This window comes from Fusarium vanettenii (assembly GCF_000151355.1).
Source record: "Fusarium vanettenii 77-13-4 chromosome 9 genomic scaffold NECHAsca_6_chr9_2_0, whole genome shotgun sequence".
NCBI lineage: Eukaryota > Fungi > Ascomycota > Sordariomycetes > Hypocreales > Nectriaceae > Fusarium > Fusarium vanettenii.
This window is the reverse complement of record NW_003315877.1, coordinates 1,654,041-1,677,594: the sequence shown is the minus strand read 5'-3', so window position 1 is coordinate 1,677,594 and position 23,554 is coordinate 1,654,041. Positions and strand designations below refer to the sequence as shown.

General features: G+C 52.3%; 8 protein-coding genes across 8 annotated transcripts; 4 read left to right on the top strand and 4 right to left on the bottom strand.

The window, feature by feature from the left end:
- Nucleotides 1–726: 726 nt before the first annotated feature.
- On the bottom strand, nucleotides 727–2,280 carry NECHADRAFT_85038 (uncharacterized protein; the record flags this gene model as incomplete). Its single annotated transcript, XM_003050135.1, has 6 exons — nucleotides 727–813; nucleotides 862–1,270; nucleotides 1,330–1,783; nucleotides 1,832–1,868; nucleotides 1,948–1,973; nucleotides 2,073–2,280. 6 exons carry the CDS (start codon nucleotides 2,278–2,280, stop codon nucleotides 727–729), a joined length of 1,221 nt encoding a protein of 406 aa, XP_003050181.1.
- Nucleotides 2,281–4,443: 2,163 nt separating this feature from the next.
- NECHADRAFT_85037 (uncharacterized protein) lies at nucleotides 4,444–6,620 on the top strand (the record flags this gene model as incomplete). The annotated part of the gene is made up of 5 exons (XM_003050530.1): nucleotides 4,444–4,540; nucleotides 4,601–4,976; nucleotides 5,030–5,507; nucleotides 5,558–6,081; nucleotides 6,134–6,620. The coding sequence occupies 5 exons, from the start codon at nucleotides 4,444–4,446 to the stop codon at nucleotides 6,618–6,620; spliced, it is 1,962 nt and encodes a 653-aa protein (XP_003050576.1).
- A 1,142-nt stretch (nucleotides 6,621–7,762) lies between these two features.
- On the bottom strand, nucleotides 7,763–9,349 carry NECHADRAFT_48560 (uncharacterized protein; the record flags this gene model as incomplete). Its single annotated transcript, XM_003050134.1, has 1 exon — nucleotides 7,763–9,349. The coding sequence occupies one exon, from the start codon at nucleotides 9,347–9,349 to the stop codon at nucleotides 7,763–7,765; it is 1,587 nt and encodes a 528-aa protein (XP_003050180.1).
- Nucleotides 9,350–12,041: 2,692 nt separating this feature from the next.
- Nucleotides 12,042–14,521, top strand: NECHADRAFT_85035 (uncharacterized protein; the record flags this gene model as incomplete). The annotated part of the gene is made up of 2 exons (XM_003050529.1): nucleotides 12,042–12,204; nucleotides 12,252–14,521. 2 exons carry the CDS (start codon nucleotides 12,042–12,044, stop codon nucleotides 14,519–14,521), a joined length of 2,433 nt encoding a protein of 810 aa, XP_003050575.1.
- A 162-nt stretch (nucleotides 14,522–14,683) lies between these two features.
- NECHADRAFT_85034 (uncharacterized protein) lies at nucleotides 14,684–16,240 on the bottom strand (the record flags this gene model as incomplete). The annotated part of the gene is made up of 6 exons (XM_003050133.1): nucleotides 14,684–15,223; nucleotides 15,390–15,470; nucleotides 15,520–15,606; nucleotides 15,655–15,763; nucleotides 15,816–15,882; nucleotides 15,928–16,240. The coding sequence occupies 6 exons, from the start codon at nucleotides 16,238–16,240 to the stop codon at nucleotides 14,684–14,686; spliced, it is 1,197 nt and encodes a 398-aa protein (XP_003050179.1).
- Nucleotides 16,241–16,633: 393 nt separating this feature from the next.
- Nucleotides 16,634–19,190, top strand: NECHADRAFT_72055 (uncharacterized protein; the record flags this gene model as incomplete). The annotated part of the gene is made up of 3 exons (XM_003050528.1): nucleotides 16,634–16,894; nucleotides 16,923–18,677; nucleotides 18,729–19,190. 3 exons carry the CDS (start codon nucleotides 16,634–16,636, stop codon nucleotides 19,053–19,055), a joined length of 2,343 nt encoding a protein of 780 aa, XP_003050574.1. The 3' UTR covers nucleotides 19,056–19,190.
- Nucleotides 19,191–19,231: 41 nt separating this feature from the next.
- NECHADRAFT_85032 (uncharacterized protein) lies at nucleotides 19,232–20,872 on the top strand (the record flags this gene model as incomplete). The annotated part of the gene is made up of 3 exons (XM_003050527.1): nucleotides 19,232–19,580; nucleotides 19,702–19,905; nucleotides 20,040–20,872. The coding sequence occupies 3 exons, from the start codon at nucleotides 19,232–19,234 to the stop codon at nucleotides 20,870–20,872; spliced, it is 1,386 nt and encodes a 461-aa protein (XP_003050573.1).
- A 257-nt stretch (nucleotides 20,873–21,129) lies between these two features.
- On the bottom strand, nucleotides 21,130–21,722 carry NECHADRAFT_85031 (uncharacterized protein; the record flags this gene model as incomplete). Its single annotated transcript, XM_003050132.1, has 3 exons — nucleotides 21,130–21,202; nucleotides 21,313–21,647; nucleotides 21,696–21,722. The coding sequence occupies 3 exons, from the start codon at nucleotides 21,720–21,722 to the stop codon at nucleotides 21,130–21,132; spliced, it is 435 nt and encodes a 144-aa protein (XP_003050178.1).
- Nucleotides 21,723–23,554: the final 1,832 nt, after the last annotated feature.

The following is a 23,554-nucleotide window of genomic DNA, read 5'->3' as shown; positions in this document are numbered from 1 at the left end:
GCCACTTTTGAATTGTTATCCCTTTAAAATTATTACTATAGACTTGGCAAGTGAGCGGATTACAAAGAGTCAAATGTTGAGATCCGCCTCCAGAAAACTACTGTACATGCTGAATCAACTCTTACCCTACATGTCAGGCGGGAAATCAGCTTTCTCTGAAGAAACGCCTGGCAGTACAATAGAGCGCATATTGAATCATCTGTTCGTTAACTCATTGCATGTGAGAAATTAGGTATTGCTAGTTATTTTGCCGACTTTGTGGAAGCAAGTTCAGCAAAAACTCTACTTCTTTTTGGAAATGTCGTTCGAGAATAATAAGAACCCACGCAACTCCATAACGTCTGGGATCGGCAACGCAAGAGCCCTCGTCCCTGCTTATCCCCTGGAATTACATTCTTTATTAACTTCATCTCAGATCTACCACCCCTGGCAACTTTCATCTTATCAGCCAAGCTTGTGGACTGACTTTTAGACACACCCTTACTTGCCAGCGATTCAGTATATAATTTCATCGATCGTCTCATTAAAAAGAACAAAGAACATTCTTCGTACATAGATTACATATGAACTAACGACAGTGATTGCGGTGCCTCCCGCCCGCTGGATATCTTTGAAACCTGTCACCGCTGTCGTGGAATTAAACAAGACCCTAATGGTCCCTTTTGAATATTTGCCGTACCCTTGAATTTTTCCCCTTCTTTTTCTTTTCATAAAGTATCTAACTACTCAAGTGCCTCTGGGATGCACTGGTTCTGAAAATTCCGGACCAGAATCCTTGTCGGATATAGTTGCTTGATCATATTTGATGTTGACCTGATTGACGTTAGTGTATGAATATGATGAGAGTCACCGAGCACTAACAGCTGTTGTCCTAATGATTCCGTTGTAGGTCATAATCTCCTCTTCGCTGCCGTTGGGAGAGTGGCCACGGATCTCGGTATGCGTCTTGCTCATATGCATATCCTTGAGAGGGAATGATGCAGTGGTGGACTTGTTCCCTTGGCGCAGACCAGTACCAGTTCCGTAGCCTGTTCCGTATCTGCTGCCCGGGGTGTAGTTGTTACCAGTATCCTTGCTGCTGTTGTTGGAGAAGAGACCAGGGAACATCCTGCGGAACAGAGGTCGCAAGGCTGGACCGCAGCAGGCGATGATGGCCAGGTTAACTTCGATGCTGCTGAGGGTGTCGCCGAGAGTGTGTCTCGAGTCGTAGCCCTTGACGTAGAACTTTTTACGCAGCTCGTGAACACGAACGATGGCGACGATGCTGACACTAAGAGGCAGAGAAGGTTAGACGCGTTGAAGAATGATGAGCGTGAGGGCGATACTTACACTCCACCCATGAGGAAGACGACAATCAAGCCAATCTTGGCAGCAATGCGCATCTTGAGTCCCAGGAAAATCCAGAAGGGGATCAAGAGAACAAGGAAATCCGTAATGATTGTGATGATAGCCGTCGCGATATAAAACAAGGGACCATCGATCTGGCGCTGCTTTGCCACAGAAAGATCCCAGTATGCATTGATCGGAATAGTCTGGAAGATGACAGTGAGGAAGACGGCGACCATCATGGTGAGATTAAAGACATTGAGCCCGTAAATTGCGAATCGGATACTGCGACGATGTCCTCCCAGTCGTAGCAGGAAGATGAGGACGGACGATTTAACGAGGGCGAGGATCGGGTTGTAGAGGACTTGCATGACCCAGTTCCAGAATAACATGGGCTCGACATCATACGTCGGGGGAAGATCAGCCGTCTGGAAGCCAACGTATTCATATTTGATGACTAGACATTGTTAACATTGACAACGACATGGGATCATGATCGACTTACACATGTAATAGGGCACGGTCAGTGCAACAGAAAAGGCCTGTAATGTGGAGAGGGGATCGTCAGTCAGCCTCAGAGAAAAGATCTACAGATCAGCAATGTCAGGGAAGATCCCTTACCATGGCGGCGGTAGCTAGCCAATCGTCTAAAAAACACGTCAGATGTTAGCAGAGTTGCAATTGCGATTAACTTTTTCAACGACATGTTTCGGATATGTTGTTGGTGTTGTGTTGGCTGCACGTACCCATTCCCAGCTGCTTGGTACTGAACCTCGAGTACATGCGGAACCCCCAGGTGAGCAGGGCTAGACTCATGGCGAGAAAGATGATGGCGATTGCGCCCTGCTGCATGGACGTCGTGCCCAGCTGGCCGACGGGGACATAGCCGCGCGTTTGCACTTCAGAGATGCCGCCACCAACAGAAGCGGCGGAGTCGACATTGACGGCGACCATTCTGTCGGGATTTTTTTTGCTTGTTCCTGCGGGGGAAAAAAGAATGGATGGAAGCAAGGGAAAGAAAAAAGAGTGTGCTTCTGGAAAGGGAGGGGAACGGGAGGGTTCAAGAGGGACTTGGCAACCAACACGCAAAGTTCCATCAGCCGAAGCGTAAGGGGTGAACCTTCTGTCACTCACACACACACACTCTTTCTACTCTCCGTTTCGCGTCACATTCAAACGTTCGGCCGCCGCCAGTTTAGCTGGCTGGGCTGACTCAACTGGGTAATAATATACAAAGCACTATTTGACACATGCACGAAAGCTACACGGCCAATTTCATTCTCCCGGTGCTATAACAAAGACGAAAGAAGAAAAGGTGCATTTCAGCTGCCGCAGTTAGCGACCCTCCTAAGCTGCTTCGTACTAAATACGCCAGGCAAAAGTCAAAAGGCGACGGTCTTGACGAGTTGAGGCTTTGCCTAGTCTGTCGCTCGGTGGCTTGCCGTAGCTTGTTTCTTGTCCCTCTCCTGCTCCTGCTACTTCAGTCCTGGCGCCGGCATTAACATGAGTATTAATAATTACTAGAAGAGAAAGAAAAAAAACCCTCGCGGGCTTTGCGGAACCCGACCCGGGACAGCCAAGATCTGGGGCCGGGATGCGACTTAGGTAGGTTGCTAATGCGGCACTAGCTCAGGGGAAAGAGACGGAAGCTGGGGGAATTCGGGTTCGGTTCGTGTTGAGGGATAATAAAGTACCTGATACTGGAAGGTCTCGGCCTTCTGTTGGTACATGGTTCAGATGCCCTGACAGGTTCTCGATGCTACCTCGTCATGCATCTTCAAGGATCATGTCCGGCCTACCGAGCACTTGCTTATATTAAACCGATGCATCTCTCTACCTTGGCCAAGAGTTCATCCCAAGATCTGGCTGGGTTTTGCGCCCACGGCAAAGAATTCTTTAGCGGAACGGGACCACACAAGCTGAGGCTTTGTGGCTTTTGCCTCGTTCTTCACAGATGGGAATTCCGTCCAACAATTTAGCAATACGCACAGGCTGACGCTGGACCCTTTTTAGCACCGTCTTAGCGCAAGACGGGGCCTTCAGCCGGCGGGCCAAAGAGGCGGGGAGATGAGTCCGGCTGCGCGATCTAGACTAGAAATCGCCTCGAAGCGAAGACGGCCCCAAGCCCCCGAACCCCGGACGATTTCACAATCCCGGTAAAGGATGCGAGTCTAGGGGCACCCACCCGGGGAGGGGACCCAGTAACGACCAACGCTCTTTCAGCCTTCGAAAGAAAGAGGGCTTCTGTCATAAAAGAAAACAAGCATAAAGCTGAGTGCCTAGTGGAGCGCAAAAGCCAGTCGCCCCCAAAAGACCCTTGACCACCCCAACCCAAGCGCCATTCCCTTCATGACAGGGTTTAGTCAAAGCTTGCTGACTCTTTGGTCTAACCTTAGCCAAGTTTCCAAGAGGTGACGACTCGAGGACCTTGCCAGAGAGGCAACAGTTCCCCGAAGATGACAACCCCCCCGGCTCCTCATGCCAGATACAGAGATGCAGGCGAGTCAGTGCCCCTGATACCGTGCATGTCATCCATGACCCAACGTGCATTAGGCTAAACACCAGGGGAGAGGGATGACCCTAGTTGCGGTATATCTCACCAAGACCGTGTTGGTTCGACAACCTTCGCGCATTGCCCCAACCTGTGTGAAGCTGTCACTGTCGTCGCAGCCGCCGTTTTGGCCTCCCGCAACCGTTGCATAGCATAGCATAGCCCTCTTCCCTCTCCTCTCACCTGTTCTAATTTCCGTTGTTTCCGCTTCCAGCGTTCCGGTCCGAGGCCATCATGGATAACAAGCCAAACTATTGGAACCAGTGCAATTTCAAGCATGAAGGATGGAACGCTCGGCATTCGAAAGCGGATGATCTGACTCTCCCTCTTCGGGGCATCTTGAGGCGAGTTATATACTCTTTCTACTCGGCCTTCCTCTTCTGTTTCTCAACCCAACCCTCCCAACGCTCACTCTTTTTTCGGTTGGTGGCTGTCGATCCCCGCACCGCAGCTAATCTCCTGAAACTCCCCGAGTGCGCCTCACACTCTTTTTCTGTCACTTTTACTCTCGTTTTCTCCTCTTTTCAGTTGATCCTGCCTCTTTCGGTCAGAAACCAAGCCTCAAAATGCAACTCAGTCGGCGTGTGTTGGGCGGTCTCGTCGCCTCCTGGGTCTTCCACCACGTGGCAGCCCAGACCATCGTCGTCGATGGAGAGAAGACTGGTACGTTGGCCACATGGCACTCTTGTTCAGGTTACCTAATCTGACACACAAACTTTTCAGCTGCCAACTCTGAGAATGTTGACGAGGCCAGCGAGGTCGTGGCTGGAGACTACCTCCCTGAGGAAAAGGTCCAGCTCACGGACTCGATCCTCTCCAACCTGACCGACCTCCAGCTGACCAACGTCTCTGTCCTGTACTTTGACGACACCACTCAGAATGAGAAGCGAGCTCTCCAGGCTGGTCTGCCCAAGTGCAAGACCTTCCCTGGTGACCTTCTCTGGCCTGGCACCATCATCTGGAAGGTCCTTGACCTCGTCACTGGCGGTGCCATCATCAAGACTGTCCCCATCGGAGCTGCTTGCTACGATGAGTTCGGTGCTGTCGATGATGCCCGCTGTGTCCAGGTCATTGACAATTGGACCAACTCCTCTCTTCAGTAAGTTGTCACTTCCTCACAGTGCCGCAAACATGCATCTAACATGGATACAGCGAGGAAGACCCTACCTCGGTCATGTCGCCTCTCTACCAGGGCATGACCTGCATGCCTAGCGAGAACCCTACCGGTGACTGCACCCTTGGTGGCTTCCCCTCATATGTCATCGATGCCCGCAACGTCGCCCACATCCAGCTGGCCATCAACTTTGCCCGAACCCTGAACCTCCGTCTTGTCGTCAAGAATACCGGCCATGATTTCAATGGTCGCTCTACCGGTGCTGGTGCCCTCTCCATCTGGACCCATCGTTTCAAGAGCATCCAGTACTTCCGCTCCTTCAATGCCGGCTCTTGGTCTGGCCCTGCCCTGAAGGTCGGTGCTGGTGTTATCGGCTCCGAGGTCTATGAGGCCGCTGAGAAGTACGGCGTTACTGCTGTTGGTGGTGAGGGTATGTCTGTTGGCTATGCTGGTGGTTACCTCGCCGGTGGTGGTCACTCTCCTATGAACAATGTCCATGGTATGGCTGCTGACCAGGTACGTGATACTGAATTCGGTTTTTGATATACTTACTCATCATGTAACAGATCCTGAGCATTGATGTCGTTACCCCTGACGGTCGCTTCATTACTGCTAGTGACAAGGAGAACACTGATCTCTTCTGGGCCCTCCGTGGCGGTGGTGGTTCCACCTTTGGTGTCGTTACCTCCTACACCGTCAAGGCCCACCCCAAGACCAAGGTCGCTGTCATGTCCTTCTCGTTCGCTACTAGCGAGACTGTCTCTCACGAGACCTTCTGGCTCGCTGTCCGCGCCTTCTGGGAGCAGATTCCTACCTACAACGAGAAGGGCAACTATGAGTACTGGAACATCTGGCACGTCACTGAGGAGACCTTGGCCTTCTCCATGGTCCCTTGGTTCGCTCCTGGCTACACCCTTGCTGAGCTTGAGGCTCTCGCCGCTCCTCTGTTCAAGAAGTGGAAGGACCTTGGCATTGTCCCTCAGGTCACCAAGTCTGAGCACTCTAGCTATTACCCTGCCTGGAAGTCTGGCTTCCCCCGCGAGCTCGTCGGTGGCGTCGTTTCCAAGACTGCCGGACGTCTCTTCCCCAAGTGAGTTTTATCCCACAAACCATTTGTCGTATAGCTGCTAACCCCATACAAGGGAGAACTTTGTCGATGCCACCAAGTTCAATGCTACCTTTGACGCCCTCAAGGGTCTCTCCGACAAGGGGGGCCAGATCATTGGCTTTGGTATCACCGGTGGCCCTGGTCCTTTCCCTGATAACGCTGTCAACCCTGCCTGGCGCAACGCTGCCATGTTTGCCATCTCAGTTATCAACTGGCCCGAGGGCAGCTCCTGGGCTACCATCGCCCAGGAGAGCAAGAAGCTCACCAACGAGTGGATGAAGCCCTGGCGAGACGTCTCCCCCGGAAGCGGTGCCTACGCCTCCGAGTCGGACGTCACTGAGCCCGACTTCAAGCAGTCCTTCTACGGCACTGCCAAGTACGACCGTCTTCTGTCCATCAAGGATGACGTTGACCCTACTGGTCTCTTCTACGCTCTCCAGGCTGTTGGCAGTGACCGTTGGTACATTACCAACCAGATCGATGGCGTCCCTACTCAGAACGGCAAGCTTTGCCGAGTTTAAGACTCACGAGGCGTGGAGCTTGATTGGCAAGCATACAAATAATCAGATAGACACCTTGCAACCAAGGTTTACCCACGTACATGGCGTTTTCTAGACGTATAGAAGCATCTGTCTTGTAATTGCAGAGTTGTAGAGTTAGCCATTCGCTTGAAATACATTAATACTGAACCATTATCAGAGAACTCCGCATTTCAGGACCTACATAATTTCATCTGCACAAGTTTATGCTAATTTCACTAACCTGACACAAGGTTGGCGCAAAGGGATGGATGGAATCTGGGCTCTTCCTTGCGTGCCCGACGGCAATCCAAGTCCCAATGCCTCACGTTTGATTTCCTTGAAAATCAGACCAGTAATTCCCCCAGGGATCGAATTTCAGTCCTTATCCTACCAACCGACGCTCGTTGCCGTACGTCGATTCAGCTGCTGCTGCTCCGTACTTCGGTTTTGATCATCTTACCTTGATGACTTGGACCATGATTACCTCGGCCTTGATTACTTCGGCTTTGATGACCGTGACCAATGACCCTTGTTACTGTCGCATTGCCTCAGTCGGCCGCCACTTCCTGGTTATGTACTTCTGGAGTAGAGCTGCCAGCCTGTCTTCTTGCATTACTCCTATCCTGACTCAATAGCGTCCAACTAGCGAATATCGTCTTCTCATTCTTTGCTGGATTAGCCGTCTTGGCAGGGAGCGTTGTGACTGTGACGGTTGTCAAAGTGAGCGGTAAGATTAACCGTCTTGCAGATTTGCTGAGTACATGGCGGCCCTGGACATCGCAAAACGTTATACACTAACCGCTACGGATCTAGCACGTACTCTTCATCAAGCCGAGTGTTCCGTTCCGCTAGCTGATAACAGCTGTGGGATGTCTGGCCCCTTTCCAGGTAGTTAAAAGCAACATGGACTCGCATGTTCTTCCCATTGCGGGTTAGATGGCTCCATGTTTGCAGTAGTGTCTCCTCTACCAGTTACATATCATCACAAATACTAGCAATCGTAATAGAGCATTGCATTTCTTTAAAGGCTGGCTTCCACTGGGGTCATTGGCTTTCTATTAATGTCGAGGTCCAATGACCGACAGATGATCACTCGCCTCAGGAACAAACACTCCCATCCGCGCCATCGTCAAGACCACTTGTCAGTATCCAAGTCTCTCTAATGTTGAAGGTTTCTCATAAGGTCGTTCCCAGTGAGGGTTAAACTCATCTTGCTGCACACCTGTACCGTAACCGATGTAGCCCCTGGGGCTAAAGGGTGGAGGTCCAGATCCGTAAACATAGTCTTGGACCTCCTTGTTGAGACGGATGTACCGCCCTTCTCGGTTGGCTTGATTAAACGTAATAAGCACGCAGATCTTGACTTTTGCATCGACAGGCCGGTCTCTCCAACCGAGCTTATCACGGATGTCGCTCAAGAGGCCGCAGTAGTTGCCTTGCTCTTCAAGAAAGGCGAGAAAGCTGAGCTCGACTGACTCCAATGTGGACGGAAGCTTGGCGAGAAACGAGACAAGATCATCTTGGGCCACCTGCATGCGGGATAACCCAAAATGCCTGAGCTTTGTCCAACGATCGATGGGGAACACACTGAATAGCGAAACGAACTCTTCCATGCTGCCCCCTGTATGGTACCCATGTTCCTCATAGTCAGATTGCAAGCCAACATGCTCCAAATCGGGTGCCCCGGCGAGGGCCTTGTACAAATCCCCGTTGCGATACGTGTCCCAACCATCAGCCTCCTCGTCCATCAGGTATCCTACAAGTAAGGAAACCTCGACACGCCGGAACCCAGGACGCTTGAGAATGGTGCAGAAGTTATGATACTCCTCACTTGGTGGATGAAAGGCAAAGTGGTTAATCCCGGTCGTGATCTTGTGGTTGTCAAAGATCAACTCCGAGACATGGTGATGTTGCTCTTCGGCTAGGATGCGCGTGGCAATGCGAAATCCACGCCATTGGTCCTTTTCTTTCTCAATGGCTCCATCGCCATCCCATGGTGACACTGGGTCTCGATTGATGCCATCGCGTGGGACTTGCCAGCCTCGTGGGATGGGATAGAGAAAACCATAAGGCAGGTTTCGAATCATGGGTGTCTTGTATAGAGGCTCAAATAGAAAACCGTGGGCCGCTGGTGTGACGGTGACCCTTTTCAGACGAGGGAAACGCCGCAGAGCGTACCGGAAGGCATCCTCGTCAGCACGCAACTGAAATATGTACTGTTGTTGTAGCACGAGGACTCGGTAGTGCTTGAGTGATTCCCGGAAAGACATGGCATTGGCCAACTCTTCTTGTCTTGCAACAGTGTCGGGTCGATTTTGGCGCATCATGCGTGATTTGAGATGGGCGATGCTGATTTTACAAAGTCGGACGAACCATTGAAGCACAGGTTCTTCCTCTTCGTCAGAATCTTCAGCATCCGGGTCCCAACCGTGGCTATTCGGCCCTTTCTCTCTTTGGATGGGTTTCAAAGTGGCATCATCCCAGATGATCTCCTCCACATCTCGTCGAAATGTGTCGTGGTCCGCGATGCCGCGGAGAGCGTCGAGGTTGTGTAGACCAGGGGAAATGAAGACACGGCGCAGACGCAGCTGAGCTTTTTCAGCAAAAAAGCGGCAGGTAAGGCGGAGATTCTTGATGTCACTGTTTGGCAGGAGATGGCAAATAGAGCCGACCAACTCGTTGGGCAGACGGAGAAATGGAGCCGAAGGCGGGCTGCTGGCTTTGGACATGATTGATGGCAAGTATGGATGTAATGGCAGGAATGGGAGATGCTTGATCGAGCGATCGACGGTGTGATGAGGGATAATGAAAGGAAGGGGTTGGAGGAGAGGGAAAGATTACCAGCCAACAGCCAGATCCTGGACCAACATCAGGCAACGTTGGTTGTGACTGGGACCAACAGTGGGCTACTGAGGTGGATAGCGCATCCTTCCTGTGAGAGGATCCAAAGGACGCGGCCAACGCTGCTTCACGCTTCCAGTTGCTCCATACGGAGATTGGCAACAACTATAGCCCACATAGACAGACTGACAATTACCCTCGAACGACTAAACAACAAGAAGCAGAACTCAAGTGATGCTCTTCAGCTGATATGCTAGCTAAAGGCCATAGTGACACCAGCACAGGCAAAAACATGTACTAACAAGAACCATATCAGCGAATAATCTGTAATGGGCTATCGCAACGTGCTAGGAAAACAGCCGACTGCGTTTGTTCTCAGGGGAGCAGTCGCTCTTTTGTTGAGATCCTGTTTCTCAGTTAGAGGGCTAGATCGACTGCTCGAATCGCTCTTAGCCTCTGTTAAATGGGTACGAAACACGCAGGCTGCAATGGCAGCTGGCTTACACAGTCCGATAAAGGCCGGCGGTGAAATGTAGCTAGCCATTGAGCATACAATGGTTCAATTACTGGGTAATATAGGTTAACAAATAGATAAAATGTTAAACCCATTTTTAAAACTTGGAAGTAAATGCATATAAATAAACTAAAAGAATATCATAATATAATAGACATATTAGATTTCTTTCTTGCATTACTTTTTGTATTCCTCTTAGGGCACAATGAACCAAGGGAGATAGATATATGTGTCGGTATCTTGTCTTTTCCTTGACCCACGTGCATGTGTCAAAGATCCCCAAGATTTCAGTCACTGCTAGGAAGGCGAGATATCCGAACATCTCACCCAGAAGATCTTATCTGCCTTGTTTCCCCTTGCCAAGGCGCCAACTAACCTGCCGACTTCCGAAATTCTATCTCTGCCACTAGGCGGCTTGGCATGCCAGACGATGCTTTGTGTACCCATGTTACAAGACTGCCAAGGAGATGTGAGTGATCAGAACGTTTAGCCCATTTTCATATATATCAATAAGGGTGCCTTTGGCTTGGCCGACTTTCGTGACCTTGGAGAGGCTTCCAAAAGAAGCCATCAGCCACAACAAACAACATAGTCATTGACACATGCCGGTATTAATGGCCTTGAGACGATAGTGGGCAACCGAGTCCGAAAACATCGGATAGACTCATCGGGACTCGGCGTTGACTGTTTTGCTGTTGCAACTCAAGGCATTCAAGAGGCGGCTAGGCATGGCTGTGTCTGAGGGTGTCGATACGTGCAAGCAACTTCAACCAATAACAGCCCGGTCGAAGCAGGAGAGCTTTGGATTTGATTATCTTTGGAAGGCTGATGGAATCCTTTCTTCTGGTACGATGAAGAAGCCATGGCGCTCAAATAGCGGCCCAGGGGTATTGGAAAGGAGGATAAGCGTCCCTCCATTGATAGTAGCGACACGAAAGTTCAATCAACTAATCAAGTAAAAGATTGGTTACCTTGAAGTTGAAAAAGCCAGACGAAGGATAGCCTGGCTCAAAGCTCCAAGACTGATCCTTGGGACTTCCCCAAGAGCAATGAAAGCGTTGCTTTCACCGAGCTTGGCCCTTCAATCATGACGATGAACAAGATGAGGATATCCAAACCAACGAGAGAGAAAGAGAGAGAAAAAAAAAAACTGGCCGGTTATGGAGACGCACAACTCAAGCCGTTGTCGCATTACAAATCGTCACCGCCAGTTAAGACTGCCGAGGTCAATAACACAGCGGAATCATCACATCAGTCAATATCATCCCACAGTAAACTCCGGAAACTCGGCGCATGGCTTCCCCAAACAGGGTTAACTAGCAAGCATAAATCCCCCGGGTCTCCTCTCCACAAACAGGAAGCCCATAACAGGGCCGAATACAAGTGCGGAGAAGTTCCCGGACTGAGCTAACACCCCGGCCTCTCCCCAGATCCACTCGGCACTTGGGGACCATCACGAGAATGCCCTCACCTCATCCACCCCCGGAGAGCAAAAGCCCAGTTTCTCGGTTCTATAACGGCGGTATTTCCCACGGGTGGAGCCGTGATCTGCTTCCCCGGTTTGTCATGATATCACTCTACCAACGGTCCGGTCCCTGCAACGGCGTCATACCACCTAGAGAAAAACCTCGCGAGTCATCCGCCCCTCGGGAAACCATACACGATAGGACCACACGACGAGGAAACCTCGGATAAACGTCTGAGAAAGTCTGGCTAATATCCCCCGACGATCACCTCGAAAGTGGGAATGCCATCATGCAAATGAGCCCACCAGTTCATTGCTCCGCATCATTTTTTCTCGATTATCCCCGCAGCTCACGAGGACGGACATGCGGAATGTGGGAATTGAGAAGGTCGAGCTAACTTGAAGAAAATGAAAGGACCGAACTCGGGCAGCCATCACGAGAATCGAAAATGGCATGGAGAGTGGAATCAGTTGGTGTCGGCTCATGAAGTCGGGAGACGATGAACGGTCGAGTTATTGTATATAAGGTGGTTGAAGATCTCGATATTGGGAGAAGGAACAACAGCACCGCAGATCGCCATTGCAACCTCACTCAACTACAATGGCTAGCCTTTGTTCTCTGTTGTTGACTGGCCTTTTGGCCTCGACCGCCAATGCTCAGCAGTATGATGGTCGTGATCGTGAAGAAGACGCCTTCAGTTATATCCAGCCCAAGGACACTGTGATCCTTGGACAATATGGACACTCGCCTTCCGTCCCGGCTCGTGAGTTCATCTTCTCGAGGTGAAATACTCGACTAACACGCATCCAGCAAATGTTTCTGGCATCGGCTGGGAGACTGCCTTTGCCAAAGCCCAACAGTTCCTGTCCGAGCTGACCCTCGAGGAAAAGTCGGATCTCGTCACGGGCCAGCCCGGCCCTTGTGTCGGAAACATCGTGGCCATTCCCCGTCTCGGCTTCAACGGCCTCTGTCTCCAGGATGGTCCTCTAGCCATCCGAACAGTCGACTATGCCAGCGTCTTCTCTGCCGGTGTCTCGGCAGCCTCCACATGGGACAGGGCCATCTTGTATGAGCGCGGTCTCGCCATGGGCAAGGAGTTCAAGGCCAAGGGTGCTCATGTCGCTCTATCACCTGTCGCCGGACCCCTCGGACGTTCCGCATACTCGGGACGAAACTGGGAGGGATTCTCCCCAGACCCCTACCTGACTGGTGTCGCCATGGAGAAGACCATCCAAGGCCACCAAGACGCCGGCGTGCAAGCCACCGCAAAGCACTACATCGGCAATGAGCAAGAGACTATGCGCAACCCTACCAAGGACCCCAACGGCACCGTCACAGACGTTCTCCAGGACGCCGTCTCTGCCAACATTGACGACAGAACTCTGCACGAGCTCTACCTCTGGCCCTTTGCCAACGCTGTCCATGCCAAGGCGGCCAGCTTCATGTGCTCGTACCAGCGTCTCAACGGCTCATACGGATGCCAAAACTCCAAGTCCCTCAACGGTATCTTGAAGGAGGAGCTTGGCTTCCAAGGTTATGTCATGTCTGACTGGGGTGCCACTCATGCCGGTGTCGCTTCCATCGAGAGTGGTCTTGACATGGACATGCCCGGAAGTATCGGCTTTGGTGATCGCAGAAAGGGCTCAATGTTTGGTGGAAACGTCACTCTCGCCGTCAACAACGGAACCCTCGACGTTGCCCGTGTTGATGACATGATTCTTCGCATCATGACCCCTTACTTCTGGCTCGGACAAGACCAAGACTTCCCCACTGTTGACCCATCCTCAGCTGACCTCAACACCTTCTCTCCTCGATCCACCTGGGTCCACGAGTTCAACCTCACCGGTGAGCGCAGCCGTGATGTCCGTGGAAACCATGGCGAGATGATCCGCCGACATGGAGCTGAAGCCACTGTCCTTCTCAAGAACGAGAAGAACGTCCTCCCTCTTAAGGCTCCCAAGTCTATCGCTGTGTTTGGCAACGACGCAGGCGAAGATACTCAAGGATTCCTCAACCAAAAGAACTTTGAGTACGGAACTCTCGTCGCTGGTGGAGGTTCAGGAACTGGCCGACTTACTTACCTCGTCACTCCTCTTGCTGCTATCAATGCTCGTGCCAAGAACGATGGTTCCATTGTCCAGCAGTGGTTGAACAACACCCTCATCATTGACTCCAACGTCACTGATCTCTGGATCCCAACGCCACCTGAGGTCTGCCTCGTCTTCCTCAAGACCTGGGCCGAGGAGGCTGCTGACCGTGAGCATCTTGACTCTGACTGGCATGGCAACGAGGTCGTTGAGTCTGTCGCCAAGTCGTGCAATAACACCATCGTCGTGACCCATTCCTCGGGCATCAACACCCTCCCCTGGGCTGACCATCCCAACGTCACTGCTATCCTGGCGGCTCACTACCCTGGGCAGGAATCTGGTAACTCGATCGTGGATGTGTTGTACGGAGATGTCAACCCCTCTGGCAGACTTCCTTATACGATTGCCTACAACGGAACTGACTACAATGCTCCACCTACCACCGGTGTGAACACAACTGGTCAATATGACTGGCAGTCCTGGTTCGATGAGAAGCTCGAGATTGACTACCGTTACTTTGATGCTAAGAACATCTCTGTGCGCTACGAGTTCGGCTTCGGACTTTCGTACTCAACATTTGAGCTGTCCAACATCCAGGCTGAGCCTCTGGTCGACGGCATCACCTCCAAGCCTGAGGCCCAGCCCATCCAGCCCGGTGGAAACCCAGCTCTCTGGGAGGGTGTCTACAACGTGTCCGTCGCCGTGACCAACACCGGAGACCTGAATGGCGCAACGATTCCTCAGCTCTACGTCACCTTCCCCGAGAGCGCGCCCGAGGGCACACCCCCTAAGCAGCTGCGCGGCTTCGAAAAGGTCTGGCTCGCGCCCGGCCAGAGCCAGACTGTTGGATTTGAGTTGATGCGTAGGGATCTGAGCTACTGGGATATCATTTCGCAGCAGTGGCTGATCCCCAGCGGAGAGTTCACCCTGAGCGTTGGCTTCAGCAGCAGGGACTTGAAGGAGATTACTAAGATTACGCCGGTAAATGCTTGAGGCAAAGGGGTTGATGAAAGTCGATGATAGTTGATGATAATGATGTTATATGAATGAAGAATGCTTTAGCCGATCGCTTAAATCATTGCCCCCGTCCAAGTGAATGCCCCATAGCTCCAGTGTCGTCTGGATCCTGTTCTCGTGGCTCTCCGAGTGGTATTATCAGAGGACAGGGCTCCAAGACAGAGCAGTGCCTATCTCGTTGTCCAGCCATTGACATAGATCCCCAGACTCATCAAGCCACTCAATCTCAGCCTTGACTCCAAGGGCGATCATAACCTGAAGCTCTCGCCTCATTTCAAGCGTTTCGGTATCACTTGATGAAAAGCTTCCTAGCTTCTTGAGCGCCGAAACTGCTACCCCTCGCTCCCTCAGACCCAGATACGATATGGGCTCGCGGCATGCGGTAGATGTGATGGACACTTGTGTAGACTGGCTACTCTGGTAGAAAAGACGCGGGTCTATAGAATTGGTGTCGGCGCACTCTTGAATCAACTGGTCAGATTTGATGCCCAGCCATTGAATTGCTTGCGTGTCGAGATCAGCTTCATGGCTCAGTCTATCGGATCCGTGACGGTAGCATCTCAAAATTCGGACACCATCGGGGTCGTAGTCCACCAATCCCAGTATAGACAATTGAGGATGGCGCGTGCTGATATAGTTTAAGAATGCACGCGTCGTCAAATCGGGGTATCCTTTGGCCTATTATGCGTGAGTTGACCCCTGAACAAAGGAGACCAGTTAGGCCTTACGGTAACGAGTACACCAGGGCCGAACACTGAATTTCTCCAGAATTGAGATGAGCACAATGATCGGAAGATGGCCTGAGTTATTAGTCTTGCCGCCAATCAGACATTGTATCACTTACATCCTTTTCCACAACTAGAAACCACTTGACATGGTGGAGGTGGACTGCAGAGACTGACTGGATGGCCGGGATGGCAACTCCCTGAACCAGTCAAGGACTAAGCAATGACTGAAACCACATCAATGCTTACCAGGTCTCCAGAGCAGGGATCCAAAGATGTGCCATCGGTAAGGTCAATGGTCAATGGACCAGCCAAGACACCCTTTGAAGCTGCCACCTGCTGGGGTCAGTATCAGACATCAAGTGTACACGTTTCATCACGAACGATGTTCAAATCAGCGCGACCAATGCCGAGAGTAAAGGCAATGTCGTCCACAAGTTCATCAACTTGGGCTTGCCTCTTAAACAGATCCTGATGTTGATAAAAGATGTGCCTTCGACGAGGCTATCAGTCCACAATCACGACGGTGCAGGGGTTCTACGAACCGCTTCGTCAGAATTGTCCCAGACACAAGAGCGTCATGTGACAACTGTAGAATAAGAAGGATGCGTGCTACAGTGTCTCAGCAGAAGTGTCACAAATAGCAAGCCATCCTACCAAACTTGACGGCCTCTTGCTGATTTCGGCCGGGGAAGCGGACCTCATCAGGCTGACCACGGCTCCGCGCCGGCCTCCGCGGCGTGAAAGTGATTGACAGCTCTTGGCAGGCGGAGACGGAGTCGATGATTTGCGACAGGATGTTTTCGATGCGGGCCACGACAGTCCCGACGGTAGGTCCGCCCGCCGTCGTATTCGTATCGGCATTGTCGTGATCGTTTGCTGCTGCTGCGGCTGTCAGTCGTTGGGCATTGTCGTGGTGTGTTAGTTGTGGTGTAGCAGGTTGATGAGCGGTGAGCCTTGAAAAATCCATTGTCGCTTGACACTGCGCTCATAGCAAGAAGTTCACGGTGATGAAGCTGTTCACAATGTTAAAGGCAGAGCCGCAATTTCAAGATGAAAGTCGCAATGTTTCACTTCCACGTGCAGCGGTCTAGCGACGGGAACGCCGTTTAGAAGTCGGTGGGGGCAATTAGCGCTCAACAGCAGCTGCTTCAGGGCCTTGACCGCTAAAATCTGGGGTCCTCGGTAGGTACCGGACCCGGGTCCCGCGGGCGCGCTTGCAGCGACTCCGGCTCCGTCTCGAGAGTGACAGGAGAAAAAAGCACATGCTCCGACCAATTCATTTAATGCTCCTCCACCGCCTCTTCAATTGCTTCTCGAGAGCATCGCCAGACCTCGAGATCGCACCTGTCACTCCTTAAAGATGGCAATTGTGACTGGAAGTGACGTCACGGCCGTCAAGGTCAAGGTCAAGTCGCGTAAGCGCGCTGCCGACTCGGAGCCGGAAGTGAAACAGGGCCTCGCATTCCCCAAGCAGCCGCGCATCGAGGCCAAGACCGACAAGACGAGATGGAGGATCAAGGACGACGACAGCAACCACACCTGGCACTACCTGGCCGACGACGAAGCCGCAAAGGAATGGCCTCAGAGCTATGCTGAGAAGTGGTACTTGAATCTGCCTCTGGTACGTGCGCCCCTGAGTTTGATCTAAGCTTGGTTCCCCTGTCGATGCTGATGCTGACCTCCTGCAGGATCTCCCCGAGTTGCCAAAGCCCGATAGCCCATTGGCCGCCGCGACGAATGGCCTCGAGTTCTTCGAAAAGCTTCAGCTTCCCAGCGGTCACTGGGGTTGCGAGTATGGCGGTCCTATGTTCCTCCTCCCCGGCATCGTCATCGCTTGGTACGTGACCAAGACGCCGATTCCCTCTGGCCATGCGACCGAGATCAAGGACTACCTGACGGCACGAGCACACCCCGAAGATGGCGGTTGGGGTTTACATATTGAGGGCGAAAGTACCGTGTTTGGCACAGCGCTGAACTATACGGTTCTTCGACTCATTGGCGTCGACCCTGAGGATCCCATGATGGTCAAGGCAAGGGGCACACTTCACAAGCTGGGAGGCGCACTTTATGCGCCGCACTGGGCCAAGTTCTGGCTGGCTGTGTTGGGCGTGGTGGACTGGGACATTGTTAACCCTGTGCCTCCTGAGCTCTGGCTTCTCCCCGACTGGGTTCCATTTGCTCCTTGGCGGTGGTGGATTCATATCCGCATGGTGTTCCTGCCCATGGGATACCTCTACTCCAGGAGGTGGAGCTGTGAAGAGACCGATGTGATTCGAGGGTTGAAGCAGGAGTTATTCCCCGAGAATTATGCCAGCATCAACTGGGCCAAGCACAGAAACAGTATCACGGTTGTCGACAACTATCACCCAAAGTCATGGCTACTCAACACGGCCAATTGGTTCTTGGCCAACATCTGGCAACCATATCTCCGACCCAACTACATCAAAGACAAGGCGGAGGCTTGGGTCAGCAAGCAGGTAGACATGGAGGATGCTAATACGGATTATGCCGACCTGGCTCCCGTCAACGGAGCCATGAACACCGTCATGTGTTATGTCCGCGATGGTCCCGGTGCTTATAGTGTAAAGAGGCATGTCGAGCGCCTTGAGGAGTTCCTGTGGGTCAAGGACGAAGGAATGCTCGCCAACGGCACCAACGGTGTGCAGTGTTGGGATACGGCCTTTACGATCCAGGCCATCTTTGAAGCTGGTCTTCATAATGATGAGAGGTGGAGGCCCATGTTGCTGAAATCGCTTCATTATCTAGAGCGCCACCAGATTCGAGAGAACTGTGTGGACCAAGACATATGCTACCGACAGCCTCGCAAGGGTGGCTGGCCATTTAGCAACAGAGACCAAGGCTACGGTGTTAGCGATTGTATCTCGGAAGCTCTCAAGGCCATCATTCTGCTCCAAAAGACGGATGGCTTCCCCCAGGTCCTTGAAGACCAGCGCATCTTTGACGCTGTGGACACCCTGCTGCTGTATCAGAACCAAGACACGGGCGCCATGTCGTCATACGAGAGGCGCAGAGGAGGGGAGTGGATGGAGATGCTCAACGCCGCCGAGGTGTTTGGTAGAATCATGATCGAGTACGACTACCCCGAGTGCACGACAGCCTGCGTGACAGCCCTGTCGCTGTTCCAGGAGCACTGGCCTGATTACCGAACCGACGAGATCAACAAGGTTATCCGAGAGGCAACCGAATGGATCAAGACCAACCAGCGACCCGACGGCAGCTGGTACGGAAGTTGGGGCATCTGCTTTACTTACGCCTCCATGTTTGCGCTTGAAAGCATGGCACATGTTGGACAAACATATGCCACAGGGATTAACGCAAAGCGTGGATGTGATTTTCTCCTCTCCAAGCAGAGACCCGACGGCGGGTGGTCAGAAAGCTACAAGGTAAGCCCCCTCCTGAGTCAATTGCACGTATATATATACTAACACACGCAGGCCTGTGAAACCATGGAGTACCACGAGCACCCCTCAGGTTCCCTTGTCGTACAAACCGCATGGGCCCTGATCGGCCTCTTCGAGGCAGAATACCCCGACGTGGAGCCCCTGAAGAAGGGAATCCAGTTCATCATGGACCGGCAGCAGCCCAACGGGGAGTGGCTGCAGGAGGCGATCGAGGGTGTGTTTAACAAGTCTTGCATGATCTCTTACCCCAACTACAAGTTTAGCTTTACCATCAAGGCACTCGGCATGTTTGCAAAGAGGTTCCCAGAGGAAAAGATTGTGCCGAGTTGGGCGCATAAGGTTAATGGGGTGAAAGCTTAGAGTATACAGATAGAGGAGAAGATGCTGGCATCTGCAGAGCTGGGGCCGTGGCCTCTTAATGATGGCAAGACTTACCAAGAGCTGTCAGGGTTTATAGAAGGAGATATTACCAATATTCATTAATTCCAGTCTTTCACTGTCTTTGTTTGGTTCGCATCGTCACTGCCAATGCCATGATGGGTTGTACCTGCAGCAAGCAGCAACCTAAAAGGCCAAGTCCGCAGGTCGCTGACCGGGATGAACGAAGACCATCCATCATCATGAAACTCTTTTCACGCAAGAAGACCATGTCTGTGGAAGAGAACCTAGAACCTGCCGTCTCGCAGGCTGAATTCTTTAATGAAAGGGTCGACGTCGGCGAATCCGATACGGGGTCATCTCCAACGCCTTCAGAGGTGGAGGAAGCGACCACCCCCGTCGCACTGCATTCACAGCTCGATGTGAATGAGAACAATGAGCCGCCAGACGAACCGCCAGGAGATGCAATTCCAGCAGAAGAGCCCCCAGCGGAAGAACTTCCAACAGGTCAGATTCCAGAAGACTAGCTTTCTTCTGAGAAACCGACTGTCGATCCGCGTATTCGTCTCGTCAACGAGCCTCTCACCTTGCCACTCCCGACACCTCCAAGTGACTTTCCATCCACTAGCGAAGAACGAGGGCCGGCCCGATCCCAGTACAGTCAGTCTACACCAGGAAGAGGCCAGTCCAGGCCAGAGGAAATACAGCCCGCACCAAGACAAGGCGAACATCGATCTGGGGAAAGACTGCCTCCAGCAGACCAAGCCAACCGATCGCCAAAGTTACGGTTTCCAGCGGTTGGACCAGATGGCTGTGCTTTCTACGGGAGACTGTACATCAACGTTCCTCCGGCCACAGAGACTGAGGAGTTTGGTGAGCGCACGGAGGTCAAGGCCTACCTCCCCTGTGGCCACGCATTTGGTCACAGATGCCTCAATCGCTACATGCAAGCTCTGAAGTATGAAGGGACGCAGTCAGGGGAGACACAACCAGGAGAGACACAGCCTAGACGGTGTTGCCCATGGGGCAATTGCATCCCCCTACGATACAGGTGTGGGCATATGTGCACACCACAAAGAACACTCCCTACGCCTCTCGATACTATTTCTATCAATACCGCCAAAAGACAGCCTGTATTGATCGGATTCTGCGAATTCTGCCTATCAGAAGAAGGCCACTCCATCTGTCAGCGGATCGGAAAACACAGAACAAGAATGATACGCCACCGTGAGAGCTGCGCGTCGTCCTCATTTTTGAAGAGGCAGTTCCACAAGGCCAGCACGAAGTATTTCCAAAAACGCCAAAGAAAGGAGGAGAAGAATCTCGACAAGGCAGTTCAGGCTCATGAACATAGCAGAGCCAAGAGCTTTTACAACCAATGGCTCATGGAGTCAAGACGATCGAAGGAATCCCGCACCCAGACTTCCTCAAGGAACACTCAAGCTCAAGGAGGTGGGACTAAGAACCAACCCCATCAAGATGATCAACCCAGCGATAACCGACCTCAAGAATCCCAGTCACGAGAAACCCAGGAGGATAGCCAGGCCCGGGACAGCCAGATTTCAGACAGCCCGCGTCCAAGTAGCGATGTTTTGAACAACTTATCCGGGGACAGCCAACCTGAACACAACCAAACAGGATTGCCCAGGGAGAGCGAGCGATCAACTACCCGACGATCGGACGAAGTTGAGGAAGCAGAGCAGAGTCCAAATGGAGACGAGGGCGAAGGAAGGGAACAGACCGTCGACTATGGCGACCCCATACCTGGCAGAATGCCCAAAAAGGCGATTAGCCTCTAGGCTGGAGGATTGGTTGGAGGAAGTGGTTGACTTTGAGGCTTTGACTTCCCAGCGATATGATTACAGCGGAATGTTAATCAAGTAACAAACGTACGTCGTATAACAAGTAATGATGATAGGGCGTTAGGTAGAAGAAAATTCAGCGTTGATTTCATGATTGCCGGTTGGATCAGTTTTCTGACGGTGTGACATTAAATGGCTCAGTTAATCATGAGTGAAAGAGTACTTTGAGAGTTGTTTTGAATCATGTTCTAGCGTCAAGACCTAACATTATTCCTAGCAAGCCGGTCTGACTCTTCATCACTATCATCTCTGAACCCTTCTTCGAGGCTACGGCAAGTTTAGTTAGCAACAGCGCAAACAAAACATGCAAATGGAGTCATTGAACTCAAAGAAACGTCTTCACATGGTGATTCCACTCATGCGATCAAAATACTCACTCTCTACTCAATCGTCTGGTATTATCCGGCCGTGCCGGGCGAGTGTCGGCCTCCATCTGACGCCAAGTAGCGTCGTCGACGTGGCCGAGTTCCTCTCCGTCCTCGTCATCCAAACCATCCTCGGAGCCAGTATCGGACGCAAATGGAGCATTGCGATTCGAGCGCCAGGCAGAGATGCGCGAGGTTATGCGATCGCGCAGGGACAAGGTCTGCGACGAGAGGGAGTCGAGGGGGAGGTATTGACTGTAGCGGGCGTAGCGGCGCCAGAGAGGAATCAAGACGTATGTGGAAAGAAGGAATAGGATAAGCGAGACGACAGCGGGAACGGCGAGCGTCTGTTTGCGTTAGCGATCGAGTTGTCATGGTCATGATATGAGGCGCACCTTGATCACGGACGTGCTGGCGCCCATGGTTGCGTCTGCTCGCGTGGCTCTACCAAAGACAGCGCGACGGTGCAAGATAAGAATTATGCCGTCGCAAACAATTACGGCGCTTGAGATGCAAGCAGAGGGAACCTAGGTTGGAGAAAAGGGCCACGATGCCGCTCCAACGGGGGATGCTTTAGCATACGAAAGTAGAAGCCGAACGCGGCCGGACTGGAGGTCAGGTCGGGTTGGACGAGGCTACTACAGTGAAGACGTGGCGTCGGGGTCGGGTTGTTCATCATGCACAAGCCACACGCCGTGACGACGCCGACGCACCCGCTAAAGGGGGGGGAGAGGCGCCTCCGGCAGTCTAAATCTACAAGGGGACCATGAGAAAGCGGGCCGTCTAGAAACGTCTGGGGGGGGAGGATGTGATGGATGGATGTGTTATTTTGAGAGACTGGAATGGAGAGTTTAAGACAAACGACCTCGCTAAAGGATAGAGAGCGGGAGGACCGGGAATCATGTCTTTTGTAAGGAAGCGAGGGAGGAGAATTTTGTATTCAATTCAGCCAGCAACTGTCCTGTCCGTCTGTGTCACATGGATTTTATTATGAGTGAATGGCTCCAGCTGCATCAGCAAATAAGAGGTGCGTTGCACAACAGCAGGCCGCCCAGCCTGTGACCAGCTGCCCAAAATAGCCAAACCATGGATTGGATTACATGAACGCTCTCAGGAGAAACTCTAGCGTAGTTACTCTGCATCTCTTTCTCGAACCCTAGCACAAATAAGATACCGGACAGCTGTGGAGGTTTTGGTCCCCTAGCCGAGTCTTGCTTTGCTTGCTTGTCTAAGCCAACTTGCATCCGTCAGACTCCACTTGAATACGGCTCACCATGATCACCGTCAGCGACGCGATCCTTGGAGTTGACCTGGCACAAGACAAGACAAAAGTGGTGGTGTCCTTTTTGCACAAGTCCTGCTGAGGGGTTCTTGGGCGTTCTTTGGGCCTCCAACTCGTCCAGGGGTTTGTTAATGGGTCCATCTCACCCGCAAACTGCCTCCATACCTTAGGTATCTTGCAACTGAAATGCAAGAGAAAACGGCCATGTTTGCGCCACAAATATCTGTCAAACCTTGGACTGCAACCCTAGAAACTGTCGATCCCAGCAATCCGGTACTCTCAAAAGTGAATGCTCTCGCCAGGTAGACATCAGGCGGCGCGTCCTCATATTCCAGTGTCCACTTCCCCTGATAGATGGCCCTGGTCCCCAATGAGAGACCCCCCCTCTTCAGCGCCCAGTCAGCGACCGCCTTCAGCGCTCCAAGCGGCGGCTAGCCAATATTCGGTCCCATCATCCCCATAAACCCATAAGCCAATCCGCATTAATCTTGGTCGTGACCCTTGAGAGCCAGACCCAGCAGATCCCTGATCATAGACGAACAAACCAAACCACAAAGACCACACCGAAACCGAACCATCCCAGTCCTTTTTACCTCTCCAGTTCTTACGTGCTACGTGCGGCATCCGCTCCTTATTGCATTGCACGCACCCGACTCGACCCACGACCCGGCAGCTTCGTTGCAGCACCACCTACTCGACTCGTCTCGTTGAGACAACACCGCTTCAGCCCGGGAGCCGCATTGTCTCGCCCTCCCTATCCCTCTCCAATCCTCCCGCAGCCCACGGCGAATCCGACTCGACATCCCACACTGCCGCGACCGATCGGGGTTTCAAAAACCACCCAAGCCCTCCACTCAACCGGCCGATTTCGATTTCGAGGTTCAACCCCTCCCACCAAAACTCGGACCTCCCATCGCCCGTCACTTCAAAAGTTGCTTTGATTGTTGCGTCCCCGCGGACTGCGACGTCGTG